At 40.8% G+C, this 26,643-nt stretch overlaps 1 protein-coding gene and 1 pseudogene across 1 annotated transcript in view; one reads left to right on the top strand and one right to left on the bottom strand.

Annotated features, from left to right (window-relative positions):
- The window catches only part of DOK6 (docking protein 6), a 570,713-nt gene that overhangs the window by 166,512 nt on the left and 377,558 nt on the right, over positions 1–26,643 (bottom strand). The window contains exon 7 of the mRNA XM_044295419.1: positions 9,815–9,932. Within this exon, the coding sequence (XP_044151354.1) occupies positions 9,815–9,932 (118 nt within the window). The remainder of the gene's footprint in view (positions 1–9,814; positions 9,933–26,643) is intronic.
- LOC122938182 lies at positions 5,746–6,689 on the top strand (annotated as a pseudogene).

Raw genomic sequence — 26,643 nt, forward strand, 5'->3', positions numbered from 1 at the left:
GGAGATTTCTGGGGTTTGCCGACCCCCCCTCCCGACAGAACCCTCCTTTAGATTCCTGGTAGCTTCATAGCGTCCCACCAGGTCCACCATCTCAAGGGCATTTCCAGGAGACACCTGACCGATCCAGTTCTCTCTAGCCCTCCAGAACATATTGGCTAACAGACAATCCAGCTTAAAAGTGGGACTCAGCATATCAAGCTGTAGCCATTTTTGCAAGAGGTGAAGTAAGTTATAATAATGGGGTCTTGTAGGCTCAGCTGGGTCAAACTCTAACTGATGCACCTGCTGGGCCCAGACCAACACATTCCCCCCCCCCCCCCCCGTCTTGCCAGAATCTCACACTTTGTTAGTTGGCCGCTTGATCGTCCAGCAAGTTTAAATAGACCTGCTGGGAATCGGATGCCAGGAACAGAGTGACGACCTCAGCCCACTGGTATCAGGGTAGCTTCTCCCTTGTGGCCACCTTCTTGTACATCGCCAAGTAGGTTTCAACGTCATCTGCGGGTATCATCTTGGGGATCGCCGGACAGACCGCTTTCCGGGCATCGTGGACGCTCGGGGTTGCTCCTGTTGTCTGCAAAGCCATTACGTGTTGTAGCAGCAGCTAGTTGGTTTGTTGCTGCTGCCTGTTAGCCTCCTATTGTTGCAGATTTGTTTCTTGCTGATGTTTGTTAGCCTTCACGAGGGCCTTCGTTACTGCCTGCATTTTGTCAATGTTCACGGGTTGAAATTTAGCGGGTTTAATGAAGACATACAACTGTGCCCGGCGGAAAAAATAAATAAAAATATTTCGGCGCTTACACCTGCCTCTCTGCGCTTATACGCATCTTCCACCAATTGTGGGGATTCGCTCTGCACTTGGGGACACTTTCAAAGTTTTCTCAATTTTTCGCACTGACTGACCTTCATTTCTTAAAGTAATGATGGCCACTCGTTTTTCTTTACTTAGCTGCTTTTTTCTTGCCATAATACAAATTCTAACAGTCTATTCAGTAGGACTATCAGCTGTGTATCCACCTGACTTCTCCACAACACAACTGATGGTCCCAACCCCATTTATAAGGCAAGAAATCCCACTTATTAAACCTGACAGGGCACACCTGTCAGGTTTAATACGGGTTGAAATTTAGCGGGTTTAATGAAGACATACAACTGTGCCCGGCGAAAAAAATAAAAAAAAATATTTTGGCGCTTACACCTGCCTCTCTGCGCTTATACGCATATTCCACCAATTGTGGGGATTCGCTCTGTTAGTTAGGATAAGCAGGCACAGTACAGAGGAAAAATACAAGTTTGTAATTCAAACTTCAGTGTTTATTCACACACAGTGCCAAAACAAAACGTCACTTTTGCAGTGTTGGTGTTACTTCACACTCAATGGCAAGTTAATACAACAAAAAGTCACCTTGGTGGCAGTTCTGCCTCAGAAAGTCCAAATACAGGCTTTAGGCATCCTGTTCCCCTGACACACAGGTCTCATCTCTCCAGCCCAGCACAGGCCTCAGATCAATGCATACAAACATGGCTTCTGAGCCCAGCTGCCTATTTAAGGACTGCCAGGTGTTGCCAAAACCCTTACCGGCACTTAAAATCTGTTCCAGTATTTGACCTCATCTGGCTGTAAATCAGCCCAGCAGCACATGCTGGGAGAAAAACACCTGTTTTCCCAGTCCAAACCTCTCACTGTGTCTCAATATACAGTACAGACCAAAAGTTTGGACACACCTTCTCATTCAAAGAGTTTTCTTTATTTTCATGACTATGAAAATTGTAGATTCACACTGAAGGCATCAAAACTGTGAATTAACACATGTGGAATTATATACATAACAGAATTTTGTGAAACAACTGAAAATAAGTCATATTCTAGGTTCTTCAAAGTAGCCACCTTTTGCTTTGATTACTGCTTTGCACACTCTTGGCATTCTCTTGATGAGCTTCAAGAGGTAGTCACCTGAAATGGTCTTTTAACAGTCTTGAAGGAGTTCCCAGAGCTGCTTAGCACTTGTTGGCCCTTTTGCCTTCACTCTGCGGATCAGCTCACCCCAAAACATCTTGATTGGGTTCAGGTCCGGTGACTGTGAAGGCCAGGTCATCTGGTGCAGCACCCCATCAATCTCCTTCATGGTCAAATAGCCCTTACACAGCCTGGAGGTGTGTTTGGGGTCATTGTCCTGTTAAAAAATGAATGATGGTCCAACTAAACGCAAACCGGATGGAATAGCATGCCGCTGCAAGATGCTGTGTTAGCCATGCTGGTTCAGTATGCCTTCAATTTTGAATAAATCCCCAACAGTGTCACCAGCAAAGTACCCCCACACTATCACACCTCCTCCTCAATGCTTCATGGTGGGAACCAGGCATGTAGAGTCCATCTGTTCACCTTTTCTGCGTCGCACAAAGACACGTGGTTGGAACCAAAGATCTCAAATTTGGACTCATCAGACAAAAGCACAGATTTCCACTGGTCTAATGTCCATTCCTTGTGTTCTTTAGCCCAAACAAGTCTCTTCTGCTTGTTGCCTGTCCTTAGCAGTGGTTTCCTAGCAGATATTCTACCATGAAGGCCTGATTCACACAGTCTCCTCTTAACAGTTGTTCTATAGATGTGTCTGCTGCTAGAACTCTGTGTGGCATTGACCTGGTCTCTAATCTGAGCTGCTGTTAACCTGCAATTTCTGAGGCTGGTGACTCAGGTGAACTTATCCTCCGCAGCAGAGGTGACTCTTGGTCTTCCTTTCCTGGGGCGATCCGCATGTGAGCCAGTTTCTTTGTAGCGCTTGATGGTTTTTGTGACTGCACTTGGGGACACTTTCAAAGTTTTCTCAATTTTTCGCACTGACTGACCTTCATTTCTTAAAGTAATGATGGCCACTCGTTTTTCTTTACTTAGCTGCTTTTTTCTTGCCATAATACAAATTCTAACAGTCTATTCAGTAGGACTATCAGCTGTGTATCCACCTGACTTCTCCACAACGCAACTGATGGTCCCAACCCCATTTATAAGGCAAGAAATCCCACTTATTAAACCTGACAGGGCACACCTGTGAAGGGAAAACCATTTCAGGTGACTACCTCTTGAAGCTCATCAAGAGAATGCCAAGAGTGTGCAAAGCAGTAATCAAAGCAAAAGGTGGCTACTTTGAAGAACCTAGAATATGACATATTTTCAGTTGTTTCACACTTTTTTGTTATGTATATAATTCCACATGTGTTAATTCATAGTTTTGATGCCTTCAGTGTGAATCTACAATTTTCATAGTCATGAAAATAAAGAAAACTCTTTGAATGAGAAGGTGTGCCCAAACTTTTGGTCTGTACTGTATACTGTATATACAGTACGGAACAGAAGTATTTGAATACCCTGCGATTTCGCAAGTTCTCCCACTTAGAAATCATGGAGGGGTATTAAATTCACATTGTAGGTGTATTCCCTCTCTGAGAGACAGAATTTAAACATCAGGAAATCACATTGTATGATTTTTAAAGAATTTATTTGTCTTGCACTGCTGCAGAACATACGTATTTGAACACCTGAAAAACAGCAAGAATTCTGGCTCTCAAAGACCTGTTACTGTGCCTTTAAAAAGTCCACCTCTACTCCACTCATTAATCTAAGTTAGTACCACTGAGTAGTCTGAGCTCTTTAAAGACATCTGTCCATCCCAAAGTCAGTCAGATGCCAATTACTACCATGGGCAAGACCAATGAGCTGTCAAAAGACATCAGAGACAAAATTGTGGACCTCCACAAGGCTGTAAAGGGCTACGGGGCAATTGCCAAGCAGCTTGTTGAAAATAGATCTGTTGGAGCAATTGTTAGAAAATGGAAGAATCTAAAGACGTCATTCTCCCTTGGACTGGGGCTCCATGCAACATCTCTCCTTATGGGGTATCACTGATGATAAGAAAGGTGAGGAATCAGCTCAGAACTACAAGGGAGTAGCTGGTCAATGACAAAGAGAGCTGGGAACACAACGCCGTCATGGTTTTCAAATCATGCATTGCATGGAAACTTTACTTGTTGTGTTTGGAGGAAAAAGAAGGATGAGCTGCATCCCAAGAACACCATCCCTACTGTGAAGCATAGAAACAGAAACATAGAATGTGTCGGCAGATAAGAACCATTAGGCCTATCTAATCTGCCCAATATACTGAATACTATGAATAGACCCTGGCCCTATCTTATATGAAGGATGGCCTCATGCCTATCCCATGCATGCTTAAACTCCTTCACTGTATTTGCAGCTATCACTTCTGAAGGAAGGCTATTCCATGCATCATGCTTTGGGGGTGCTTTTCTGCGAAGGGGACAGGACGACTGCACTGTATTAAGGAGAGGATGAATGGGGCCATTTATTGCGAGTTTTTGAGCAACATCCTCCTTCCCTCAGTCAGAGCATTCAAGATGGTTCGTGGCTAGATCTTCCAACATGACAACGACCTGAAGCACACAGCCAGGATAACCAAGGAGTGGCTCCGTAAGAAGCATATCAAGGTTCTAGAGTGGCCTAGCAAGTCTCCAGACCTAAATCCAATAGAATATCATTGGAGGGAGCTGAAACTTTGTGTTGCTCAGCGACAGCCCCGAAACCTGACAGGGCCAAAATCTCTGTTGCAGTGTGTACAAACCTGGTCAAGAACTATAGGAGACGTTTGACCTCTGTAATTGCAAACAAAGGCTTCTGTACCAAATATTAACACTGATTTTCTCAGGTGTTCAAATACTTATGTTCAGCAGTGCAAGACTGAACCAAAGTTGCTCCAATTGCCCTGAAAGTTGGTATACAACACTCTTTTGCCTCCTAGGACTTGTTATCTATTTTAGTTTATTTTGTTATGATTTTTTTCCCCTCCAACATCCCCCCTCCCCAAGCTCTTGAAAGCAATGACAGCAATAGTAAATGATGTCTGAGTGACACTGACATACATTGCTATGGGTAACACTAGAGATGAGCAAATCAAAGTTGACAAAGTGGAATTTGATCAGAAATTCTGGAAATTTTTTATTATGACCGAATCCGAATTTCCTCACGCTTCGTGGTAACAAATCACATTTTTCATAAAATGGCTGCTGCACGTGTAAGGACATGAAGCAAGGAACTCTAGGAAGGCTGGATCACCCATAATGCCATGCATGTAGCCAATCAGCACCCAGCCAGCCTTGTGATGTCATAGCCTTATAAATAGTCTCAGCCATCTTGGATTCTGACATCTTCCAGTGTACTTTGTGCAGGGAGAGACGTCAGCAGGTACTAGGGACTGTGCTATAAAAGACTAAATTGTGCTAAAAAATGATTTAGAAGTTCAGGGAAAGATTATACAAGGTGTAGGGAAAGGATAGAGAGGAATAACTTCACAGCATTTATGTTGAACAGCCTGGGTAATAGGAACAATACTATTACACCTTGCTGCGCTGACTGGGGATCCAGAAAGCCATTATACAGCTCTGTGATCCCATCAAACCATTCTTGTTATTGGGGTGCAAGTGTAGTAGTGGCGAAAAAAAAAAATATATTTGCCGTTCAGCAGTACAGTTATATGTTCTAAAGCCCTTTTTATCGTGTATTAGTGGCAAAAATAAAATATATTTGCCGTTCAGGCGTGCAGTTATTTGTTTTTAAAGCCCTTTTTGCAATGTATTAGTGGCAAAAGTGAGATATACTTGCCGTTCAGCGGTGCAGTTATGTTCTAAAGCATTCTGTGGTGGCGCCCTGCAGAATTTTTCTTTTAGACATGCTTTGCAATGCAGACCATCGACGTGCAGAGGTCGAGCTTCCGGGAGGATACATCGAGCTGTGAAAATGACTGCTCCTTTTTGCTGGAGGAAACTCTTGATCCGGCACAGGCTGCTTTGCTTCTTCAAAAACAATGGACTCTGTAAAGCGTGACATCGATGTATAATTTCTTATACACCAGACTGAAAGAGTATTCCAAGCACCTGTCTGCCCACATAGCTGCCGAGAAGCAGAAGGGTCTTGCCATTGAAGTGGGCTCAGAGATGAACCTAAAAGCCAAATTTTCCTGTTTATCTGGACTCAAAGGAAAGGACAGAGATCCAATGTCTGTGCTCATACAGATTTCACCCAAGCCTCCACTGACCAAGGCAAGCACAGAGGACCGGATTGTGTGGATAGGTTTGTTCTGCGGGACGTACACAGAGGACGATCTATTGGAGGTATTACCTGAGACATTTAGTTGCCTCCCGCTCTTACTGTATAACGGCTCAGAGGCGCTCACGGATATCATGGGTATGTGGTTTCAAAGAAACGTTGTTTCGGTAAGCTGGTAATCAGTTCTCAGGACCGTAATTGGCTAGCAGCAATCTGGACCGGGTATGACGAGTCTGGATCAGTGTCGGCCACAGAGCTTGTTTTCTCTGTTCCAGTTGAACCTCGCATGGACATTTCTTATGCCATCTACGCAGAGTACTTCAAGACTTTATGGAATGATATTCATAAATCAAAGGACGAGATCACGTTGGAGGAAGTGGACAATTTATTCTGAAGTATTTACTCACATTTCTTTAGACACTTTAGAATCCACTTATCAGCAACCCAGCTTGTCAAAATGATGGCATCTGTGGCATCAGTGCATTGTGAAGGAAAAGTGAAGTTCCTTAGTAAGGACTACCTAATCTGAGTGCTGGGATTTATCACGGAGCTGGCCATCAATAACATCCAGTATTGAACACATGGATGACTCTCATCTCGGACCCTATCCACAATGTTTGGGACCCCCCCGGACATCTTATATGTCTTAGACATGATCGCTGCAGTACTTACTACATGTTATACCACTTCTTACGTTCTGTTACAGTGGCTGTGAGACCTGCACATACTAAGGCTTATTTATGATTTTCAGGTGTTGCCTGTACCGACCAGTTACCTTCCAGCTGTGAGTGTGTAGTCTGCACTGTAGAAATGAGCTGCTTGTTTGCTGGACTGTCCTTCAATTATCAGCCATAACCCCATACATGTCATTATCAATATGCATTACCATCGTGGTCACCCCGACACTGGTCGTCAATCCATTCTTGTTGATGTAGCACTTTTTTTTCAGTTTGTCTTTTAAACTTTGTGGTTTTGCCCCTTTCTGTGTTGTATTTTATGTGTGTTAAGGTCCTGCTTGTGAAATAAAATAAAAAATTCTCCCCCGTTAAAAAAAAATATAATTATTGGCTTGCGATTTGGTAGCCAAAAGCATGAGTGGGTACAAAACACAGAAGACATGCAAATATTCCATTCACTTGTCAAATCTGTTTTGGATCCACTCCTGCTTTTTTTGGGATTTAGCAATACTGATGGATTAATCACCAAATGAAGGCGGATGCTCCACAGGCAGGAATCAGTTTTTTGGGGGTTATTGCTCTGACAGATCAGAGGAAGGGCAAAATAATCATTGACGTCAACACAAACTTACTGCTGACACCCTCTCCACTCTGTCGGGGGACTTTACTTGTATAAGTGTTTAATAGGACAGGTTCTGTAGACATCTATGTGGAATCAGCTGCCGATGGTGTAAAAGGAGTGCGCTTCTTCTTGACGCTAACATTGACCTGTAAGGCTGAGTTCACACTTGAGTTATTTGGTCAGTTTTGGCCCCGTAACTGCCTGAATAAGTGAAGTGTGTAGTGAATCTAAGAGCGACGCTTGTCATCTGCATGCCATACTGACTCACAGTATTGTTTCACTACTACGGCAGACTTCTTATGTGTGTTACTGCAAGGCACAGTGTTCTACACCACTATAAAGGCTCTCTGTATCCAGGAAATAGCCGTTTTTAGCGCAAATCGCAGTGAATAGAATCAGATCGAACCAATTTTTATTTTTTATTCTGTAAACCGGGTGAATTGAATTTTTGAGAAAAATACACTCATCTCTAACTATGATACGTGCATTGTTACTGGGGTTGGTAAGGGAGGGAGCATTTTGCTTTGCATGTTTTACTATTAAAACTTTAATAAAGAACTACTTGATTTAAAAAAAGCCTAATACCCTGCTGTTTCTTATACTGACATCTGGTTTGTTTGCATGTATTAGTTTCACACAATACATTTGTGCTGTATGTACTAGACATATGCTTACAGTATGTCAGCTGAGGTCAGCTATTTGTTTAAATAATGCACCATGTCTACTATATAATATCTCGTTGAATTGATCTAGGTTTGACGCATAGTGTTGATCTAGTTGTAGTTGACCAATATATCTATTTCTTTTCATTTTTTTGAATAGCTCTGCTGTTCACAAAATAAACTTACAATATTTTTATAGTATTTATATTGCAGTAATACTGTGTTTAAAATGCACTATTCATTGCATTAAAATGTTTTTTTTTTTTTTTAATCAGATAACCCCTTTAATATGCTCCTACCATGTATGCACCTTTCATAGGATTAAAGGGGTTGTCTTACTGCAGTAAATAGCATTTAGTATGTAGAGGAAGCTAATACTAGGTACTTACCAATGTATTGTTATTATCCATATTGCCTCTTTTGCTGGCTGGATTCATTTTTTCATCACATTATACATACAATGCTTGTTTCCATGGTTAAGACCACCCTGTAATCCAGCTGTGGTGGTCGTTCTTGCACACTATAGGAAACAGCTTTGGCCACTCTGATGGCCAGGACCATGGCACTGCACATAGACTAGTTCTTTTTTTCCTATATTGTGCAAGCACGACCACCACTGATGGATTGCAGGGTGGTTGTAACCATGGAAATGAGGAGTATACAGATGAAACTCGAAAAATTAGAATATCGTGCAAAAGTCCATTTATTTCAGTAATGCAAATTAAAAGGAATTGCATTAATGCAGCTTAAAATTAGAATTTTGTGAAAAGGTTCAATATTCTAGCCTCAAAGTGTCACACTCTAGTCAGCTAATTAATCCATATCCCCTGAGCAAAGGGTACCTCAAAATTGTGACTTTGGGGTTTCATAAACTATAAGCCATAATCATCCAAAATATTACAAATAAAGGCTTGAAATATCTCGCTTTGCATGTAATGAGTCTATCTCCTATGTTAGTTTCACCTTTTAAGTTGGATTACTGAAATAAATTAACTTTGCACGGTATTCTAATTTTTCGAGTTTCACATGTATAATGTGATTGAAAAATGAATCCAGCCAGCAAAGAAAGCAATATGAATAATCACAATACATTAGTATTAACTTCCTCTACATAACAAATGCAATTTGCCAAAGTAAGACATCCCCTTTAATTGTATAAGGCAGAAATTTTACACGAAATGATTCATATAACTTTTCGCTACTATTCTCCTCAGAAAACCATAAAGAAAGGCACATTTGCATTCTTTATGTAGAAGAGACTGAGGATAAGGAATTTAATCAGACAGTTTCTATGTGGCTCGGGAGATAGCATACAGAATATATGAACATTACTTGCATGCAATTCGGAGCAAAGATCCTACAAATAAACATTAAATTATATTTGTCCACTTTATGGAAATCAGAATATCCTATTTTATAACATCTAAAGATCTCATCAGGAGGCAGAACATAAAAGCATGATATAAACAAATAGTTTGATGATAACAATTTGCATGGTAAAGTTCGAAAAGTCACCTCTAAATTGCCTGAGCTGAATACGTAGTGATTTGCCATCACTTGCAAAAAAAGATAACAAAAAATGCCAATTTTAAGAAACAGAATTCCCACAGAGGTTTATGACAGCTGATAAATTGAAACGAAAGGAAGACAAGCAACCAAAAGAAAAAAGGCAATTTGAATGAGTTCTTGCTCAGCATGAAATAAAGTAAGAGGCACAAAGCTTTATTTTTAAACCACTTGCCTTGTAAGCTGTAAATTTGACCAACGCTGTTTTGTCTGGTGATATGATGCCAATACGCGCTCCGAGGAAGGGATATGGACTTGGACAATGTCATTGGTTCAGTCAAACTAGTCTGCAGCTGAAATACAAGAGATAATGGGGACATTTATCAATTATGGCACAAAAAAATATTTATATTACAAATCAAAAGTGGTGATTTGTTTTAACTCATATCTAAAGGCGCACCCCACTTGTAAAATGGGACTTTTTAAAATATCAACTTGATTGTCCGCCTATGTCTCTTGATTTGTGACATTTTAACACCAATAGCACTAAAATGAGACTTTTTAAAACTGAAATTCAGCATTTAAGCCACCCATGTCCAGACCACACTTGCGACTTTTGAAACATATTCACGACTTTTCCACTGTCTCAGACTCGGGACGTTTTTGTCAATATTTAGTTTTTGTTGAATGTCATTTTACTGACAAAACCTTGCTGTTTAGCTCATTTATATCATCCTGTTTTAATACTTGCCTATGACTTGTTCCCACGACAGATTTGTTTATTTTTTCATAAATGCAACTTTTTGAAAGAAAGTTGCATCTTTATGTCATAAATGTAACTTTTTACACAAAACACCACCACATAAGCTGGCTTAATTGTCCGCAACAATTTGAGCCATTTCTGCCCATATTAGGATGATAAATAAGGGTTAATATGCACCAATTTGATAGTCTCGCCCACTTTGACATTTATAACTAATTTCTGGCGTGATGCATTCTTTATGGTGAAAATTGTGGGGAAAACAGTTGATATATTTGGTGCAAATTAAACCTCCATTCTTTTTGGCGCATTTTACACCCGAATTTTGGCACAACATGCTTAGTATATCTCCCCCAATGTGTTTCTTTTAGATTAGTAATATAATGCGCTTTACTGGTTAACAATAATATATAGTCATAAAACCAAATAAAGCAGGCGAAGAAATATCAGCATAACGTGAGCCAAGAGATTTGAGCCCTGCACATTTACTCAACGGGCAGGTTAAATAATGGTTATACATTTCATGTTTCCCTGTCTTAGGAGAGGCTGCTTTCTCAAAATCCTGTGCACAGTCATTACTATTCCATATTTTAAATGCAAATGAATATGATCCCTCATTTCTCTGAAGTCACAAGTCTTTACGTGACAGAATCCAGAGACATTAAGTCAACTTTGGGCATATCTGATGGATAGCTGTGTTTCGTATGCATAATTATCTTTTGACAGTTCTTATATGGTGAAGTAATCCAAGAGTTAATGATGCAGAGTGAAATGTATAGCAAATTCCATATTAGATATTTAGGGTGAAAGGTAATGCTCTTGTTACAGCATGTATAATATTGTCTAATATAATGACTTATATGTGAAATAGTGTTAGGCAATGTTTAAAGGATTTCTGCAGCATTGACAGGTTACCTAATTGCAGCACAGCTCAAAGACCACTTCATCCTCTCATCTGCCTAATAGAAGGATGTAGACTTTCTAATCCTCACCAAGAATGTACAAACCGGATTCCCAAAAAGTTGGGACACTAAACAAATTGTGAATAAAAACTGAATGCAATGATGGGGAGATGGCAAATGTCAATATTTTATTTGTAATAGAACGTAGATGACAGATCAAACGTTTAATCCGAGTAAATGTATCATTTTAAAGGAAAAATACGTTGATTCAAATTTTCACGATGTCAACAAATCCCCAAAAAGTTGGGACAAGTACCAATAAGAGGCTGGAAAAAGTAAATTTGAGCATAACGAAGAGCTGGAAGACCAATTATTACTAACTAGGTCAATTGGCAACATGATTGGGTATGAAAAGAGCTTCTCAGAGTGGCAGTGTCTCTCAGAAGCCAAGATGGGTAGAGGATCACCAATTCCCACAATGTTGCGCAGAAAGATAGTAGAGCAATATCAGAAAGGTGTTACCCAGCGAAAGATTGCAAAGACTTTGCATCTATCATCATCAACTGTGCATAACATCATCCGAAGATTCAGAGAATCTGGAACAATCTCTGTGCGTAAGGGTCAAGGCCGTAAAACCATACTGGATGCCTGTGATCTCCGGGCCCTTAAACGACACTGCACCACAAACAGGAATGCTACTGTAAAGGAAATCACAGAATGGGCTCAGGAATACTTCCAGAAACCATTGTCAGTGAACACAATCCACCGTGCCATCCGCCGTTGCCAGCTGAAACTCTACAGTGCAAAGAAGAAGCCATTTCTAAGCAAGATCCACAAGCTCAGGCGTTTTCACTGGGCCAGGGATCATTTAAAATGGAGTGTGGCAAAATGGAAGACTGTTCTGTGGTCAGACGAGTCACGATTCTAAGTTCTTTTTGGAAATCTGGGTCGCCATGTCATCCGGACCAAAGAGGACAAGGACAACCCAAGTTGTTATCAACGCTCAGTTCAGAAGCCTGCATCTCTGATGGTATGGGGTTGCATGAGTGCGTGTGGCATGGGCAGCTTGCATGTCTGGAAAGGCACCATCAATGCAGAAAAATATATTCAGGTTCTAGAACAACATATGCTCCCATCCAGACGTCATCTCTTTCAGGGAAGACCCTGCATTTTTCAACAAGATAATGCCAGACCACATTCTGCATCAATCACAACATCATGGCTGCGTAAGAGAAGGATCCGGGTACTGAAATGGCCAGTCTGCAGTCCAGATCTTTCACCTATAGAGAACATTTGGCGTATCATAAAGAGGAAGGTGCAACAAAGAAGGCCCAAGACGATTGAACAGTTAGAGGCCTGACTTAGACAAGAATGGGAGAGCATTCCTATTTCTAAACTTGAGAAATTGGTCTCCTCGGTCCCCAGACGTCTGTTGAGTGTTGTAAGAAGAAGGAGAGATGCCACACAGTGGTGAAAATGGCCTTGTCCCAACTTTTTGGGGATTTGTTGACACCATGAAATTCTGATTCAACATATTTTTCCCTTAAAATGAACTTTTTTGGAATCCGGTTTGTATTTTCTTGCTTTCAAATCAGGTGCAGTCTAAGTACTTGAGTAATACATGACAATTTTGAATTGGGGTTAGTGGAGGATGGTAGTCACAGCTTTTATAAAAAAAAAAAAAAAAAACTTTCAGAAATCAATGGAAAGTTATTTTCAAATTTCTTTACTGTGTTTTATTTGTGCCTTATCAAAATCCACTAGACATGCTCATCAGAAAGTAATCTTCTGAATAGGTATCGTACAGACTACTGAGAGATTTTCTCTGTGTAAGAAGATGTGCATTGGTGCCTTTTGGAGAAGTGCAAATTGGTTCTTATGAATCAATTCGTCTCCTCAACGAGACCCCTACATCTGTAGTGGAAAACACCCCCTGCCACTTGATTGACATGGCTGGACATCTTGCTCCATCTAGGCTTCTGCACCAAATAGTGGCGCAACCTCAAAGGCTCTGCTGCTGCTACTGGAACAGTGACACTTCCATCTAGCAGTGCATGAACAGAGCCTGTGCTGCTACTCAGAGCAGCAGTGTAGGTATGAGATTGTTAGGGATGGTTGATATAGCCCCTCGCAGGTGTAGAACTCTGAGGAGATGAGTTGATTGATAAGAATCTATTCTCTCATCCCTAGTCCCTTTACATGTGGCAGATTTTTTTGCAGAAATTTTTGCGACTGAAAGGTTTCTTTTTTTCAGTTGCAGAAATTTCTGCCACAAAATCTGCCAGATACAAAGTCACTCTAATGTTATCCATGGAAAGGAATCTCAAATGAGAACCTCATATCTACAATGTCCATGTTCCCTAATGAAACTTTATGCCATGATATACCTAAAAGAGCTACTTTAATAGACTACATGAAACAAACTCTTAACTATGTACTCACAAAACATGAAATATATACTAAACACTGTATATTCAAATCCCTGCGCCACTGAGCCAACCAACCAGTTTGTTTTTGGGATAGACCTAAGAGCTTTATCCTGGCAGTCCCCTGGTATTAACCTTTTAAAGGGATATGGACTTCCAGGAGAGCCACCAGTTTTTAAAATAGAAATACAAAGTAGTAACCACGCGGATTACGTCACCTTCCTCTAGAGTATAGAAGATTCAACAATTGAGAGATGTGCTTGCAATTGTGGACATAAAGACGGTAGAAGATGACTCAGTCCTACTCTTTATAGGGGAGTGATGTTCCTTCTCTGCTGCTCCGGCTGGTAGCTAGCGTGCGTGCGGTGAAGCCGGCAAGCGATTGCTGTGAGAGAGCTTCTATGTGACGTCAGACACCTCTATGGATGCCCCTAAGGACCAAAAACCTTCAGACGGATTTCGGAATAATTGGATTCCTTCATCAGGGATCGATGTTCATCATCCTCCTTGGAATTAAATAGGCATCCAGTTCCCATAGCAACTCCTTGCAGCTCTATCTTTTCTTCATTCTACAGTTCTGAGTTCATTATACATTCCATTCTCCCTCTCCTTTGGATAGTAAATTAATCAAAGGGATAATTCTCTCCATCTTTGCCCCATATATGTCCATTCCTATTAATTAGAAGACATTCTCATACTATATTTTTGCCTGTATGTACTGTCTAATGGATTCACATTTTTATTTTTGGCTATAATTGACCATGTTCCTATTGGAACGCAAACAGCTCTATTTCTTGATTTAGTCCTTTTAGTGTTAGACTATTTAATATATATATATCCATCTACTCTCACATCTTGACATTTTTTAAATATGATTTCCACCCCTTACATAAAATTTTACTTTTTCGGTCCCTCCAAAAGACGAACCTTGGAATTTTCCTCCATGATTTTCCATGAAGTGTCGTGATAGGGGGTGGCCTTTAATTTTTTTCAATATTTCTAATATGTTCTCTTATTCTTATTTTTATGGGGCGTTTTGTCCATCCTACATATAATTTACCACAAGTACATTTGATGTAATAAATACATGTGTGTTACATGTAAGATGATTTTAAATTTTAAATGAGTCTGATCTTTATTTCTATAACGGGGTCTTTTTGTTTTACCAAGCAGCAATTATTGCACATTTTGCATGGAAAGAAACCTTTTTTATTCACTTTGTGTCCATTTGTGGTAGTTGATTGATTTGACTGTATGAATGGAGCTATAAGGTTCGCTAAGTTCTGTGCTTTCCTAAATGTAAATATTGGGTATTCCGGTATCTTTTCACCTATAGTTTTGTCCTGTTTTAGAATGTCCCAATGACGCTTAATGATCCGTTTAAATGTACCCCCCCTTTCACTGTATTGTGTATTATTGGGACCTTGATTATGTCCCCATCTGGCCTATTTCCTCCTTTTGTTATTTTCCCTTGTGTTTTGTTTTGCAATGAAGCTTTCCGATCCACTTTTCTCACCTCTTGTTTTATTGGTTCTAATTGATTTCTTTTATAACATTTTTCCTCAAATTTCCTATGGAGTTTATAAGCTTCCTCCTCACATTGCTCTACCGTGATACAATTCCTCCTTAGTCTAATATATTGACTACGAGGAATATTCGTCAGCCATATTGGTAGGTGGCAACTGTCCAGAGAGATAAAAGTATTGCTATCCGTGGGTTTGTAGTATGTTTTGGAATGTATTTTTCCTTCTTTGATGAATATGGTTAGGTCTAAAAAATGTACCGTATCTCAGTTCCACTCCAATTTGGTGAAAAATGAAGGTAAAAATAATTTTAAATAAAATCCTCTCAATTTTTTTTTAGTAAAACTTCCCCTCCCTTCCAAATAAAAACAATGTCATCTATGAACCTTTTCTAGAGGACTAGGTTCGCATCCAGTAGGCCCTGTGGGTGGATGGTGAGCTCCTCCCACCTCCCGATATGCAAATTGGGGAGGTGCAAACCTGGTCCCCATCGTAGTCCCCCACGTCTGAAGGTAAAAATCGTTCTCATATTTAAAATAGTTGTGGGTTAGAATAAATGTAATACATTCTCCCAAAAATACATTTTACTTTCCCTTTCTAGGAAAAATTCTGTGGTCTATCTTCCTTTTGTATTTTCTATTATAGTATAAAGTCAAGTGACGACCAACATTCCTAGATATAATCCTTCTCCCACTTTATACATCTCAATAATTGTAAAATATGCTTTGTGTCCTTCAAGTTTGCCGGGCATACTGGATGCAAACCTGGTCCTCTGGAATGAACATATATGGGGCAAAGATGGAGAGAATTATCCTTTTGATTAATTAACTATCCAAAGGAGTGGGAGAATGAAATGTATAATGAACTCAGAACTGTAGAATGAAGAAGAGATAGAGCTGCAAATGAATGGGGCAAGGAGTTGCTATGGGAAAAGGAGATACTTTGCACCAAAGGGTCAGGCTATACTTGTGGTCATGACAGTCAGAGTTTGTGTGAGTATGTGAAATTAGTCAAGGGTTATGCCAGGCAGCATAGGGTCAATACATTAAACGGGCTATGGTCAGATCAGGCAGTGGAGGTAAACAGGTGGAAGGTGCCTTAAGTAACCAGTAGAGCTCAGACATTGGCTGGGGAATACTATGGTGTGTGTGGGCCCTTTAAGGTCCAGGGAGAATGCACACATACTTCCTAGGGACAGACTAACAAGACTTGGAGAAGGACTGCATACTGCAGCCTTCATAAGCAGATCATGTGCAACACTGGCGGCTGAGCTTGCTGTCAATAGTCAGAGGAGGACAAGCTGATCTGGACTGCTAGGAAGCAGAGGGACTGGCTTGGTAAAATTCATGCCTTCTTGGAGGAATAGGGCAGCGGCTCGCACGGGCTGCCAACACAACAATTCCCATGTAACTGCATAAAAATATGCATCTAAATAGGAATGTAACATATTCTGGGTATGCCGTGCCTGCATGATATATGAACACATATTATACATATACACATAATAAAGTCACTAAATACAAAATATATATTCTCCCAATTAAACAATAATTTAAAATGTTTTCCAGGATTTTTCTATTATTGGCCTATCATCTGGATAGGCCATCACTGTCTGATAGACCAGCTGTCCTGAATATCTTTGTTTCTGGAAATAGGCACAGCTGGTTGCTGCAACACTGCTCCTATTCAACTCTATTTACTTACGGCACATGTTGCAGCAGTATCGAATGTTTGAACTTTGAATGCTTCTTTTGCTAATTTAAAGTGTCCTTCTGCTATAATCCATAAATCCTGAGTGAGGAGAGCCTAAGATGTAGCCAGATATGCTGTCAATATATGCCAGTAGGGAAAAAAGTTGCTTACAGGACATATTGGCAGGAATTTGATGCTATTTAACAGTAGCTTTAAAATTATTTTGCCCCTTAGTAAAGTTTTATTGATTTAAAAAACCTAACATTCCAATTATAGTAACAATGAGACTAAAGACCATAATTGGAGTAACAATGCTATTATTAGCTACATAAACTTGGCAAACATAGAAATGAAGATCATATCTTCCGTGTCACGGATATGTAAAAAAGGTGATGGTTACTTCTGACTAAACACAACAAACAACTAAGGCTAGGGTCATAGCGTCTCAATACCGGAAAAAAACACTTCTGTTTCGTCCCCATTCATAATCATTGGGGACAAAACGTAACTGAATAGAACAAAATGCTCCAAAATGCATTCCGTCCCGTTTGGTTGCGTTCCGATACTAATTTCATCAAGACCCACAATGCAAGTCAATGGGGATCCGCTTAACTCTGACACTATCTGACATGATAGAAAACCGATCGGTCCCACATTGACTTTCAATGGAGTTCATGACGGATCCGTAATTGCTATGTTAAAGATAATACAACCGGATCCGTTCGCAACGGATGCAGATGGATGTATTATCAGTAATGGAAGAGTTTTTTACTAAGCCCTGCATAACGCTAGTGTGAAAGTAGCCTAACACGATGAAGGTAGTGGCATGCAATAGAGATACATTGTTAACCCCTTAATGACAACCAATATCTGTTTTTATGGCAGTCATTAATAGTGTTTATTCTAGGCCACCGGGCCACTAGGCATAGAATAAGCTCTGCACGCATCTCCTGTACAGCAGAAAATTGAGGTTTGGCTCTCACATGAGAGCCAGGATCCCGTTATATTGGTCCAGACTGGCAGAAGTTTAACCACTTAGATGCTTCAGTCAATAGTGACCGTGGCATCTAGGTGGTTTATCTCCCACTCGATTGGTTATTGCGCCCCTTGTTGGAAGGGATACCCTCGTTTTTGAGGGATACCAGTGACTTTTTGACAGCAATAAAAGAGATAGAATGGCATGAGGAATTCCTTTTAGCATCTATTGATGTTGAAAGTTTGTACACCAGAAATCCTCAGAAACTCGGAGTAGAAGTGATTGGAGAACAATTGAGGTGCATGGGCAAAAGTGATATTCTTGTGGATTTTATCACAGACTCCCTTTCCTTCATACTTACACACAACGCTTTCTTAGTCAATGATTTGTGGTACCATCAACAGTCTGGTACAGCAATGGGGACCCCCATTGCATGTACCTTTGCAAATTTATTTTTAGCACATTTCGAATCTAAATTAGTGTTTTCAGTCAAAAATCCCTTTGTCAGATATATCAAGGCATTTTTTAGATATATCAATGACGTGTTCATCGTTTGGGCAGGCAATGAGGAAAGCTTTGCAGCCTTTGTGGATTACCTAAACCGCGAAAACGATCTGAATATGCTGTTTACCAGCAAAATCAATTCCTCAGAATTGGAGTTTTTGGATGTCTTGGTGAAGGTGGTAGAAGGTTCCCTGGAAACCACCATATTCAGGAAACCCACCTCCACCAATGCATTATTGCACTTCAATAGCTTCCACCCCCCACATGTGACTTCTGCCCTCCCCTACAGTCAATTTTCCCGTTTAAATAGGATCATATCTAGCGATATCGAGTTTTTAAAGCAATCTAAAATAATGAAAACAAGGTTTCTAGAAAGGGGTTACTCAGAATCTAGCATTGATCAAGCCTTTCGTAAATCTGCAGATAAAAGATCTGCAGGCGACTTTGATCTGAAGTCTATTCGCAGGCGCAGAAATATAGAGCCACAAAAAGTAAAAAATCCCGTCCCCGACACGGTTCCTAGTAGATCAGTGTTCACATTTGATTTTTCAAACATGGCGCAGCAAATAAAAAACGCCATATTAAAAAACTGGCACATTTTACAAAGGGATCCCACCCTTCAAGAAAAAGTGGCTAGTAGACCCGTGGTGGGCTTCAGACGAAGCAGAACCATAGGGAGCATGATCACACAGAGCCAGTTTAAATGTAATGCGAACAAGAATTGTCTTGAACGCTGCGTCCCTGAGGGCAATTTCAGGTGTGGACACTGCTCCATGTGTGAACAGATGCAGAGAGGTGCACATTTAAAAATTGGAGCTATAAAACACAGAGTGAGGGAATTCATTAATTGTAGATCCACCCTTATAGTTTATGCCCTTTTCTGCCCTTGCGGCCAATTTTATATTGGAACAACTTTCAGACCCCTTTTCGTTAGTTTCAGAGAGCACAAGTATAGCCTTAAAACAGAAATTGGAGCCACTAGATTAATCCAACATATGAAAGAATCACACCAAAACCGCGAGGACCTCCTACAGATTGCAGGTCTAGAGATAGTGAAATTACCGCCTCGCGGCGGAGACAGAAAAAAGCTTCTCCTACAGAGAGAAGCATTATGGATCATCAAGACAGAAGCGATGGGACCATTAGGTTTTAATGATAGGAATGATTTATTTGTTTTTGTTTGACAAACTGTGATTTTTGGGTGTAATAGAGTATTGAATGAGTTAACACTGTGTTCCTCTATGTGATGCGGTGGGGGAAGTGGCCTGACCTCACCTTTTATAGGTCAGTCACTCACCTCCACAGCATGAAAGGCATGATGAAGCGCTCTTAGTGTGAAACAGCTGTAGCCGTACTTCCATTTGACTTATGTGCACAGACCTGCTTGTACCCTATTTTAGAGAAGCCTAATAAACTGGACGTTTTATCTTGGAATTGGTGAGTGCCGCTATCTCCTTCTCCTCTCTCTCCTGAATACACCATTGTGTCTATCTCAGCAGAGCACCACCGTATCCATTTGCTGAATCGCATTACTTGTGTCCTCCTTGCAACCCTGCATACTGGTCAGGTGTAGCAGTGCCGGCAGCGCTTTCTCCTCTTGATTGTTTTGAATATGTCTCATGGCAGCCAGAGCACGCCAGAACCTATTATCACCGACCTCAATGTGGATGCCAAAATGGACTTGGACACTGACACATGTGTCTCAGCTATCAATCAGGGTCGTATAGACGCAGGTCTGTTTTTTGCACAATGTAATAACAAAGACATTTTAGAAGTCATGTCTCTTAAATCGCTTGAATCCAGAGTTATCAAACTGTCTAAAAAAGAAGTTCGCTTATTCTGGACTATTAACTCTTTGCAATCTTATGTCACCCATGGGAGGGTGCCTAGAGGATTACGTGTTTATAAAGAACCCTCTCAATTTCATGATGATGATGCATTCCTGGCCTCCTGGAATGCTATACAATTGGAAAACTCATTCAGGCTCATGGAACTAGTGCTCTCCCAGAACGAAAAAGCTTATAAAGAGCTAACTATGGAGATCACTAAAGCAAAAGCAGAATTGAAATCTAGAAGGACTGAGTCCCAAATGAAAATCTTTTTGAATAAGCTGGAAAAACGTTTGATTCCCATTCAATCAGATACAAAAGAAAAAAAGAAAGATAAGTTTTTACGCGATAAAGCAGATTATGAACAAAATAAAATCTTCTCTTGGGGCACACAGAAACGCATACAAAAACGCAAATACAAAATAAACCGGCGATCCAAAGACTACTGGACCACAGATTCGGATTCAAGTGCTTCAGAGGATCAAACCACAGAAATGCCGCAGAATGCAGATCACGAATCCCCAAACGGACAATCGCGACCGCTCACCACGGTAGAAAACATACCAGAAGAGGAAGATCAAAGAGAAAGAAAAAGAGGGGGTGCATACAGGGGGGGGGGGTTCAAGAGGAAACAAGTGGGGTGGAGGAATTAATCTTAGATGTGGGTCCCGTACAGGACTTACCTATTGGTTATAATGTTGTGAATTTAACCAATGTAACCCTGGATGCTGATTGCCTATCTTTTTTGTCAAAAGGTTTGAATTACAGTTTGGTAAATGATTTTGACCCAGCCAATTTTGAGGTTGATTTATTTAGATCTATTAGAAAATTGAATTTATTCAGATGGTTTCGTGAAAAAAATGTATCCACACCAGAGGTTAAAGAGCTAGAATCCCCTATCATTGGCCCTTTAGGTTTTCAGGTGGGGCCACAATTAGATTATACAGACAAACAGGTGGTAGATACACTCTTAGAATTGCAGGGTTGTAGTCTAGATTACACCCCTGAAGAAATACCCTATTCTGAGACCTTTAAGGGAGGTATAGGCTCGACTTTCACTCCACCCTTGCCGGCCGGCAGTACTCTGGATTTGTTCCAGAGACAGGTTATTCAGGATATTAAAACGATTTACTATCCTAAAAATAAAAGCAATCTAAATAGCGGTGAACACCACGCGATGAATTGGCTTATTAGTAACAAAGAATTAATAACCAAACCGGCCGACAAGGGTGGAAAGATCGTCATCATGTATAAATCCCTATATGTAGAAGAAGCCTATAGGCAACTCAATGATCCAAATATATATGTTCGACTGAAAACTAATCCTACTTTTAAATACCAACAACAGTTAAGATCCTTATTGTGGAGGTATGTAGCACAGGGAGCCCTTACTAATAAAATTGCTGAAAAACTATATCCTCAATTCCCAATCAAACCTGTTTGGTATCTGTGCCGGCATACATACATAATTCCTCTGGGTAGCCATCTTATATGCTTCTGGCATATGAAAAAAAAACTGTGAACTCTCATCTTCCCGAAGCCTGGGTCACCTATGATATAGATGGACACTTTTATTACCACTACTCTTTGAGGCCGGCTATAAAAGGTCATAAAAGCTATACCAGGCCCAGCTCATCCTGTTCTTTAAGATAAGATCAACTCGCTGTCAAGCCTGGCTGGAGCGTGACGTCATTAATTTCCAGGTCTGGTTTGAGGAGACCTAATAGCCCTTAATTAGCTCTGGGCATAAAACCAGTCCACTTTCATATTTCATTTATGAATCAACTTATGCCCTTTCTGACACCAGATCCAGGCTCTATAGAGTATTGTGGTTAATTGGGTATCAAATATGACTAGAGGATGTGATTCCGTAGCTGACCTATGGGTGGTAGAAGAACTACAGGTCCCAGCATTACCGTGTGTGGTCTCATTCTGTATGTAAATAAATAAGGATCGCAAATATGTATTCTGTATAAAAATATGCCGATGTATCAGGGAGATATGAGCTTAAGTATAATCCTCATTGTAGGAACTAAACTTTGATGGGGTCATAAAACACTTGGAGGCCAATCCCTAAGTTTCACAGTCACTCTGCTGCCATTGGCTGACAGGAGTAAGTCTCCTGCCCATGGGAGAGTTCATAAAAATCTATGCACAAGGACAGAGGAGAGAGACCCATGGAACATCACCAGACACTTAATTGGACATTGACGGCATATCCCTGTATCAGAAGAACTTTGAGGGTCTCCCCTGTGTAGGGGATTAGCTCTTTTCCAGGGGTTGCAAACACACGCTTCTTCACAGACACCAGGATTTAGGAGCCAAACTGTGCTTTATTGTGGCACACGGCATAAAGAAAAACACACAAAGCCAAAATAAAATACCTTGTCCGTCTGGGCCCTATCTGAACACATAGGTTTCCCTGACTCACCTAAAGCGTACCACAGTTCACACCCGTGATGAGATGCGGCTTTCCCAGCCCAGCCTCCAGCAGCCTCCAGGCTGCTCCCACACCAGTGTCTCTTAGGGGATAGTGGTCTCTCAGCCCTCCCGGCTCAGACCACACAGAGCCACTCCAGCCTTCTGTGTGCAAGTCCCCCAAAGTCCAGGCTATTGCATAGCCTCGTGGCCCCTCAGCCTGGCTTATCTGAGACCACACTGACAGAGCCTCACCAGGCCTCTGTCTGCACACTCTCCAGAGTGAGACACACCCAAGATCCAGTAGCAGGATTAAATAGGATCCCTGGACATGAGCATGCCCTAAGTCCCGGACTGGAACCTGGGGAAAACACTTCAATGTTCACATTGCTACACCTGATACATACTGAAAAGGGGTTTGCAAGGATTCAAAAAGGACATATGAACGACCATCTGAAACCCTCCAGAGAAACTAAGTATTCTTTCATCTTTTTCCCTTTCATTTGAACTGTCGTGATTATTTATATTGTTATTATTCTGTAGTTTTATAGTCATTTTCATTAGACTTGAATGCACTGCTTTTTACCGCTTATTAAAGATTATAAAATCTAAATGGCCAAGTCTTCCATATTCTAAGCTGCTGAACAACGTACCTTGCCTTTGAAGAGACGTTACCAGGTAGTTAGTTAAATTGCATTTAGGAATTGTAGCTGGGGGTGATTGACTGCGGTTGGTCAGTAAGTGATATCCGGTTCATCCACTGATCTGTGTGATAGTGAATGACCCGGATAGTCGGCTCGTGGACCGTGAACCCACATGGTGGCAGTTACCGAAGTGTAGTGGGGGGTGTTAGCCGAATGGTAATACCCCGGTCACGTGAGGTCTCTGTGTGTGCGCAGACTCCGTCACAGACCACTACGTCACAGTATCATCTACCCAAAACTAAGTCACTGGTAAAACCCCCCGGGCGCCCAATCGTAGCAGGGATTGGCTCGGTCACCGAGCCATTATCCCAATATCTCGATTGGTTATTGCGCCCCTTGTTGGAAGGGATACCCTCGTTTTTGAGGGATACCAGTGACTTTTTGACAGCAATAAAAGAGATAGAATGGCATGAGGAATTCCTTTTAGCATCTATTGATGTTGAAAGTTTGTACACCAGAATTCCTCAGAAACTCGGAGTAGAAGTGATTGGAGAACAATTGAGGTGCATGGGCAAAAGTGATATTCTTGTGGATTTTATCACAGACTCCCTTTCCTTCATACTTACACACAACGCTTTCTTAGTCAATGATTTGTGGTACCATCAACAGTCTGGTACAGCAATGGGGACCCCCATTGCATGTACCTTTGCAAATTTATTTTTAGCACATTTCGAATCTAAATTTGTGTTTTCAGTCAAAAATCCCTTTGTCAGATATATCAAGGCATTTTTTAGATATATCGATGACGTGTTCATCGTTTGGGCAGGCAATGAGGAAAGCTTTGCAGCCTTTGTGGATTACCTAAACCGCGAAAACGATATGAATATGCTGTTTACCAGCAAAATCAATTCCTCAGAATTGGAGATTTTGGATGTCTTGGTGAAGGTGGTAGAAGGTTCCCTGGAAACCACCATATTCAGGAAACCCACCTCCACCAATGCATTATTGCACTTCAATAGCTTCCACCCCCCACATGTGACTTCTGCCCTCCCCTACAGTCAATTTTCCCGTTTAAATAGGATCATATCTAGCGATATCGAGTTTTTAAAGCAATCTAAAATAATGAAAACGAGGTTTCTAGAAAGGGGTTACTCAGAATCTAGCATTGATCAAGCCTTTCATAAATCTGCAAATTAAAGATCTGCAGGCGACTTTGATCTGAAGTCTATTTGCAGGCGCAGAAATATAGAGCCACAAAAAGTAAAAAATCCCGTCCCCGACACGGTTCCTAGTAGATCAGTGTTCACATTTGATTTTTCAAACATGGCGCAGCAAATAAAAAATGCCATATTAAAAAACTGGCACATTTTACAAAGGGATCCCACCCTTCAAGAAAAAGTGGCTAGTAGACCTGTGGTGGGCTTCAGACGAAGCAGAACCATAGGGAGCATGATCACACAGAGCCAGTTTAAATGTAATGCGAACAAGAATTGTCTTGAACGCTGCGTCCCTGAGGGCAATTTCAGGTGTGGACACTGCTCCATGTGTGAACAGATGCGGAGAGGTGCACATTTAAAAATTGGAGCTATAAAACACAGAGTGAGGGACTTCATTAATTGTAGATCCACCTTTGTAGTTTATGGCCTTTTCTGCCCTTGCGGCCAATTTTATATTGGAAAAACTTTCAGACCCCTTTTCGTTCGTTTCAGAGAGCACAAGTATAGCCTTCAAACAGAAATTGGAGCCACTAGATTAATCCAACATATGAAAGAATCGCACCAAAACCGCGAGGACCTCCTACAGATTGCAGGTCTAGAGATAGTGAAATTACCGCCTCGCGGCGGAGACAGAAAAAAGCTTCTCCTACAGAGAGAAGCATTATGGATCATCAAGACGCGATGGGACCATTAGGTTTTAATGATAGGAATGATTTATTTGTTTTTGTTTGACAAACTGTGATTTTTGGGTGTAATAGAGTATTGAATGAGTTAACACTGTGTTCCTCTATGTGATGCGGTGGGGGAAGTGGCCTGACCTCACCTTTATAGGTCAGTCACTCACCTCCACAGCATGAAAGGCATGATGAAGCGCTCTTAGCGTGAAACAGCTGTAGCCGTACCTCCATTTGACTTATGTGCACAGACTGTTCTGTACCCTATTTTATAGAAGCCTAATAAACTGGACGTTTTATCTTGGAATTGATGAGTGCCGCTGTCTCCTTCTCCTCTCTCTCCTGAATAGAGATACATTGTTAACCCCTTAATGACAACCAATATCTGTTTTTATGGCAGTCATTAATAGTGTTTATTCTAGGCCACCGGGCCACTAGGCATAGAATAAGCTCTGCACGCATCTCCTGTACAGCAGAAAATTGAGGTTTGGCTCTCACATGAGAGCCAGGATCCCGTTATATTGGTCCAGACTGGCAGAAGTTTAACCCCTTAGATGCTTCAGTCAATAGTGACCGTGGCATCTAGGTGGTTTATCTCCCATCGGCACAAATGAGATTGCGGGGTGCCAATGTCTTCACATGGCAGCCTGATGCTTAATGAAGGCCTCAAGCCTACCTGCAGAGTATGCCCATCAGGCTGAGCCTCTCTGGTGCAGCCTGCTGGTGACAGTCAGTATAGCACTGCCTAAGCATGCATTGTATTATAGAAGTGAGCATAAGATCACATGCTAAAGTCCCCTTGTGGGACTGGTAAATGGTTAAAGAAGTTTTATTAAATAAAAAATCTCCAAGTTTAAAATAATAAGCCTTTTTCAACCCCAAATTTTTTTTTCATTGTTAAAAAATAGCAAAAATAAAAACCACTCCACATATTTAGTATTGCTGCATCCACAAAGACCTGCACTACACATTTATCACATAATTTATCCTGCATGGTGAATGTCCTAAAAATGAAAAACAAAAAAAAGCCATAATTATGGATTTTCATGGATTTTGCACCAAAAGAACAGAAAATAAAAAAGTTTTGAGTCTTGGGATGCAGCCATACAAAAATATTTTTAAAGGTTTATGTTGAGTAAACATTGTGAAACTTCAAAAAAAAACAACAATATGTATTTGGAATCTATGTAATCGTACAGACCCACAGAATAAAATTATTATGTCCCTTAGAAGGAGTTAACAACAGTTATGTGTACCCCAAAATGGTACCATTAAAAACTACAACTCGTCCTACAAAAAAAACCAAGCTGTCATATGGCTACATTGACAGAAAAATAAAAATGTTATAGCTCTTGGAATGAGACAATCAAAAAATGAAGAAAAAAATAAAATAAAAAATGTGGTTCACTAAGCCCTAAAATGCATAGGGGGGAAGGAATCTTACAATATCAAAAAATTCAGGAAATCCTATGCTGATAAACATCTGCTGAAGTCTACAA

This window comes from Bufo gargarizans, chromosome 5, assembly GCF_014858855.1.
Source record: "Bufo gargarizans isolate SCDJY-AF-19 chromosome 5, ASM1485885v1, whole genome shotgun sequence".
NCBI lineage: Eukaryota > Metazoa > Chordata > Amphibia > Anura > Bufonidae > Bufo > Bufo gargarizans.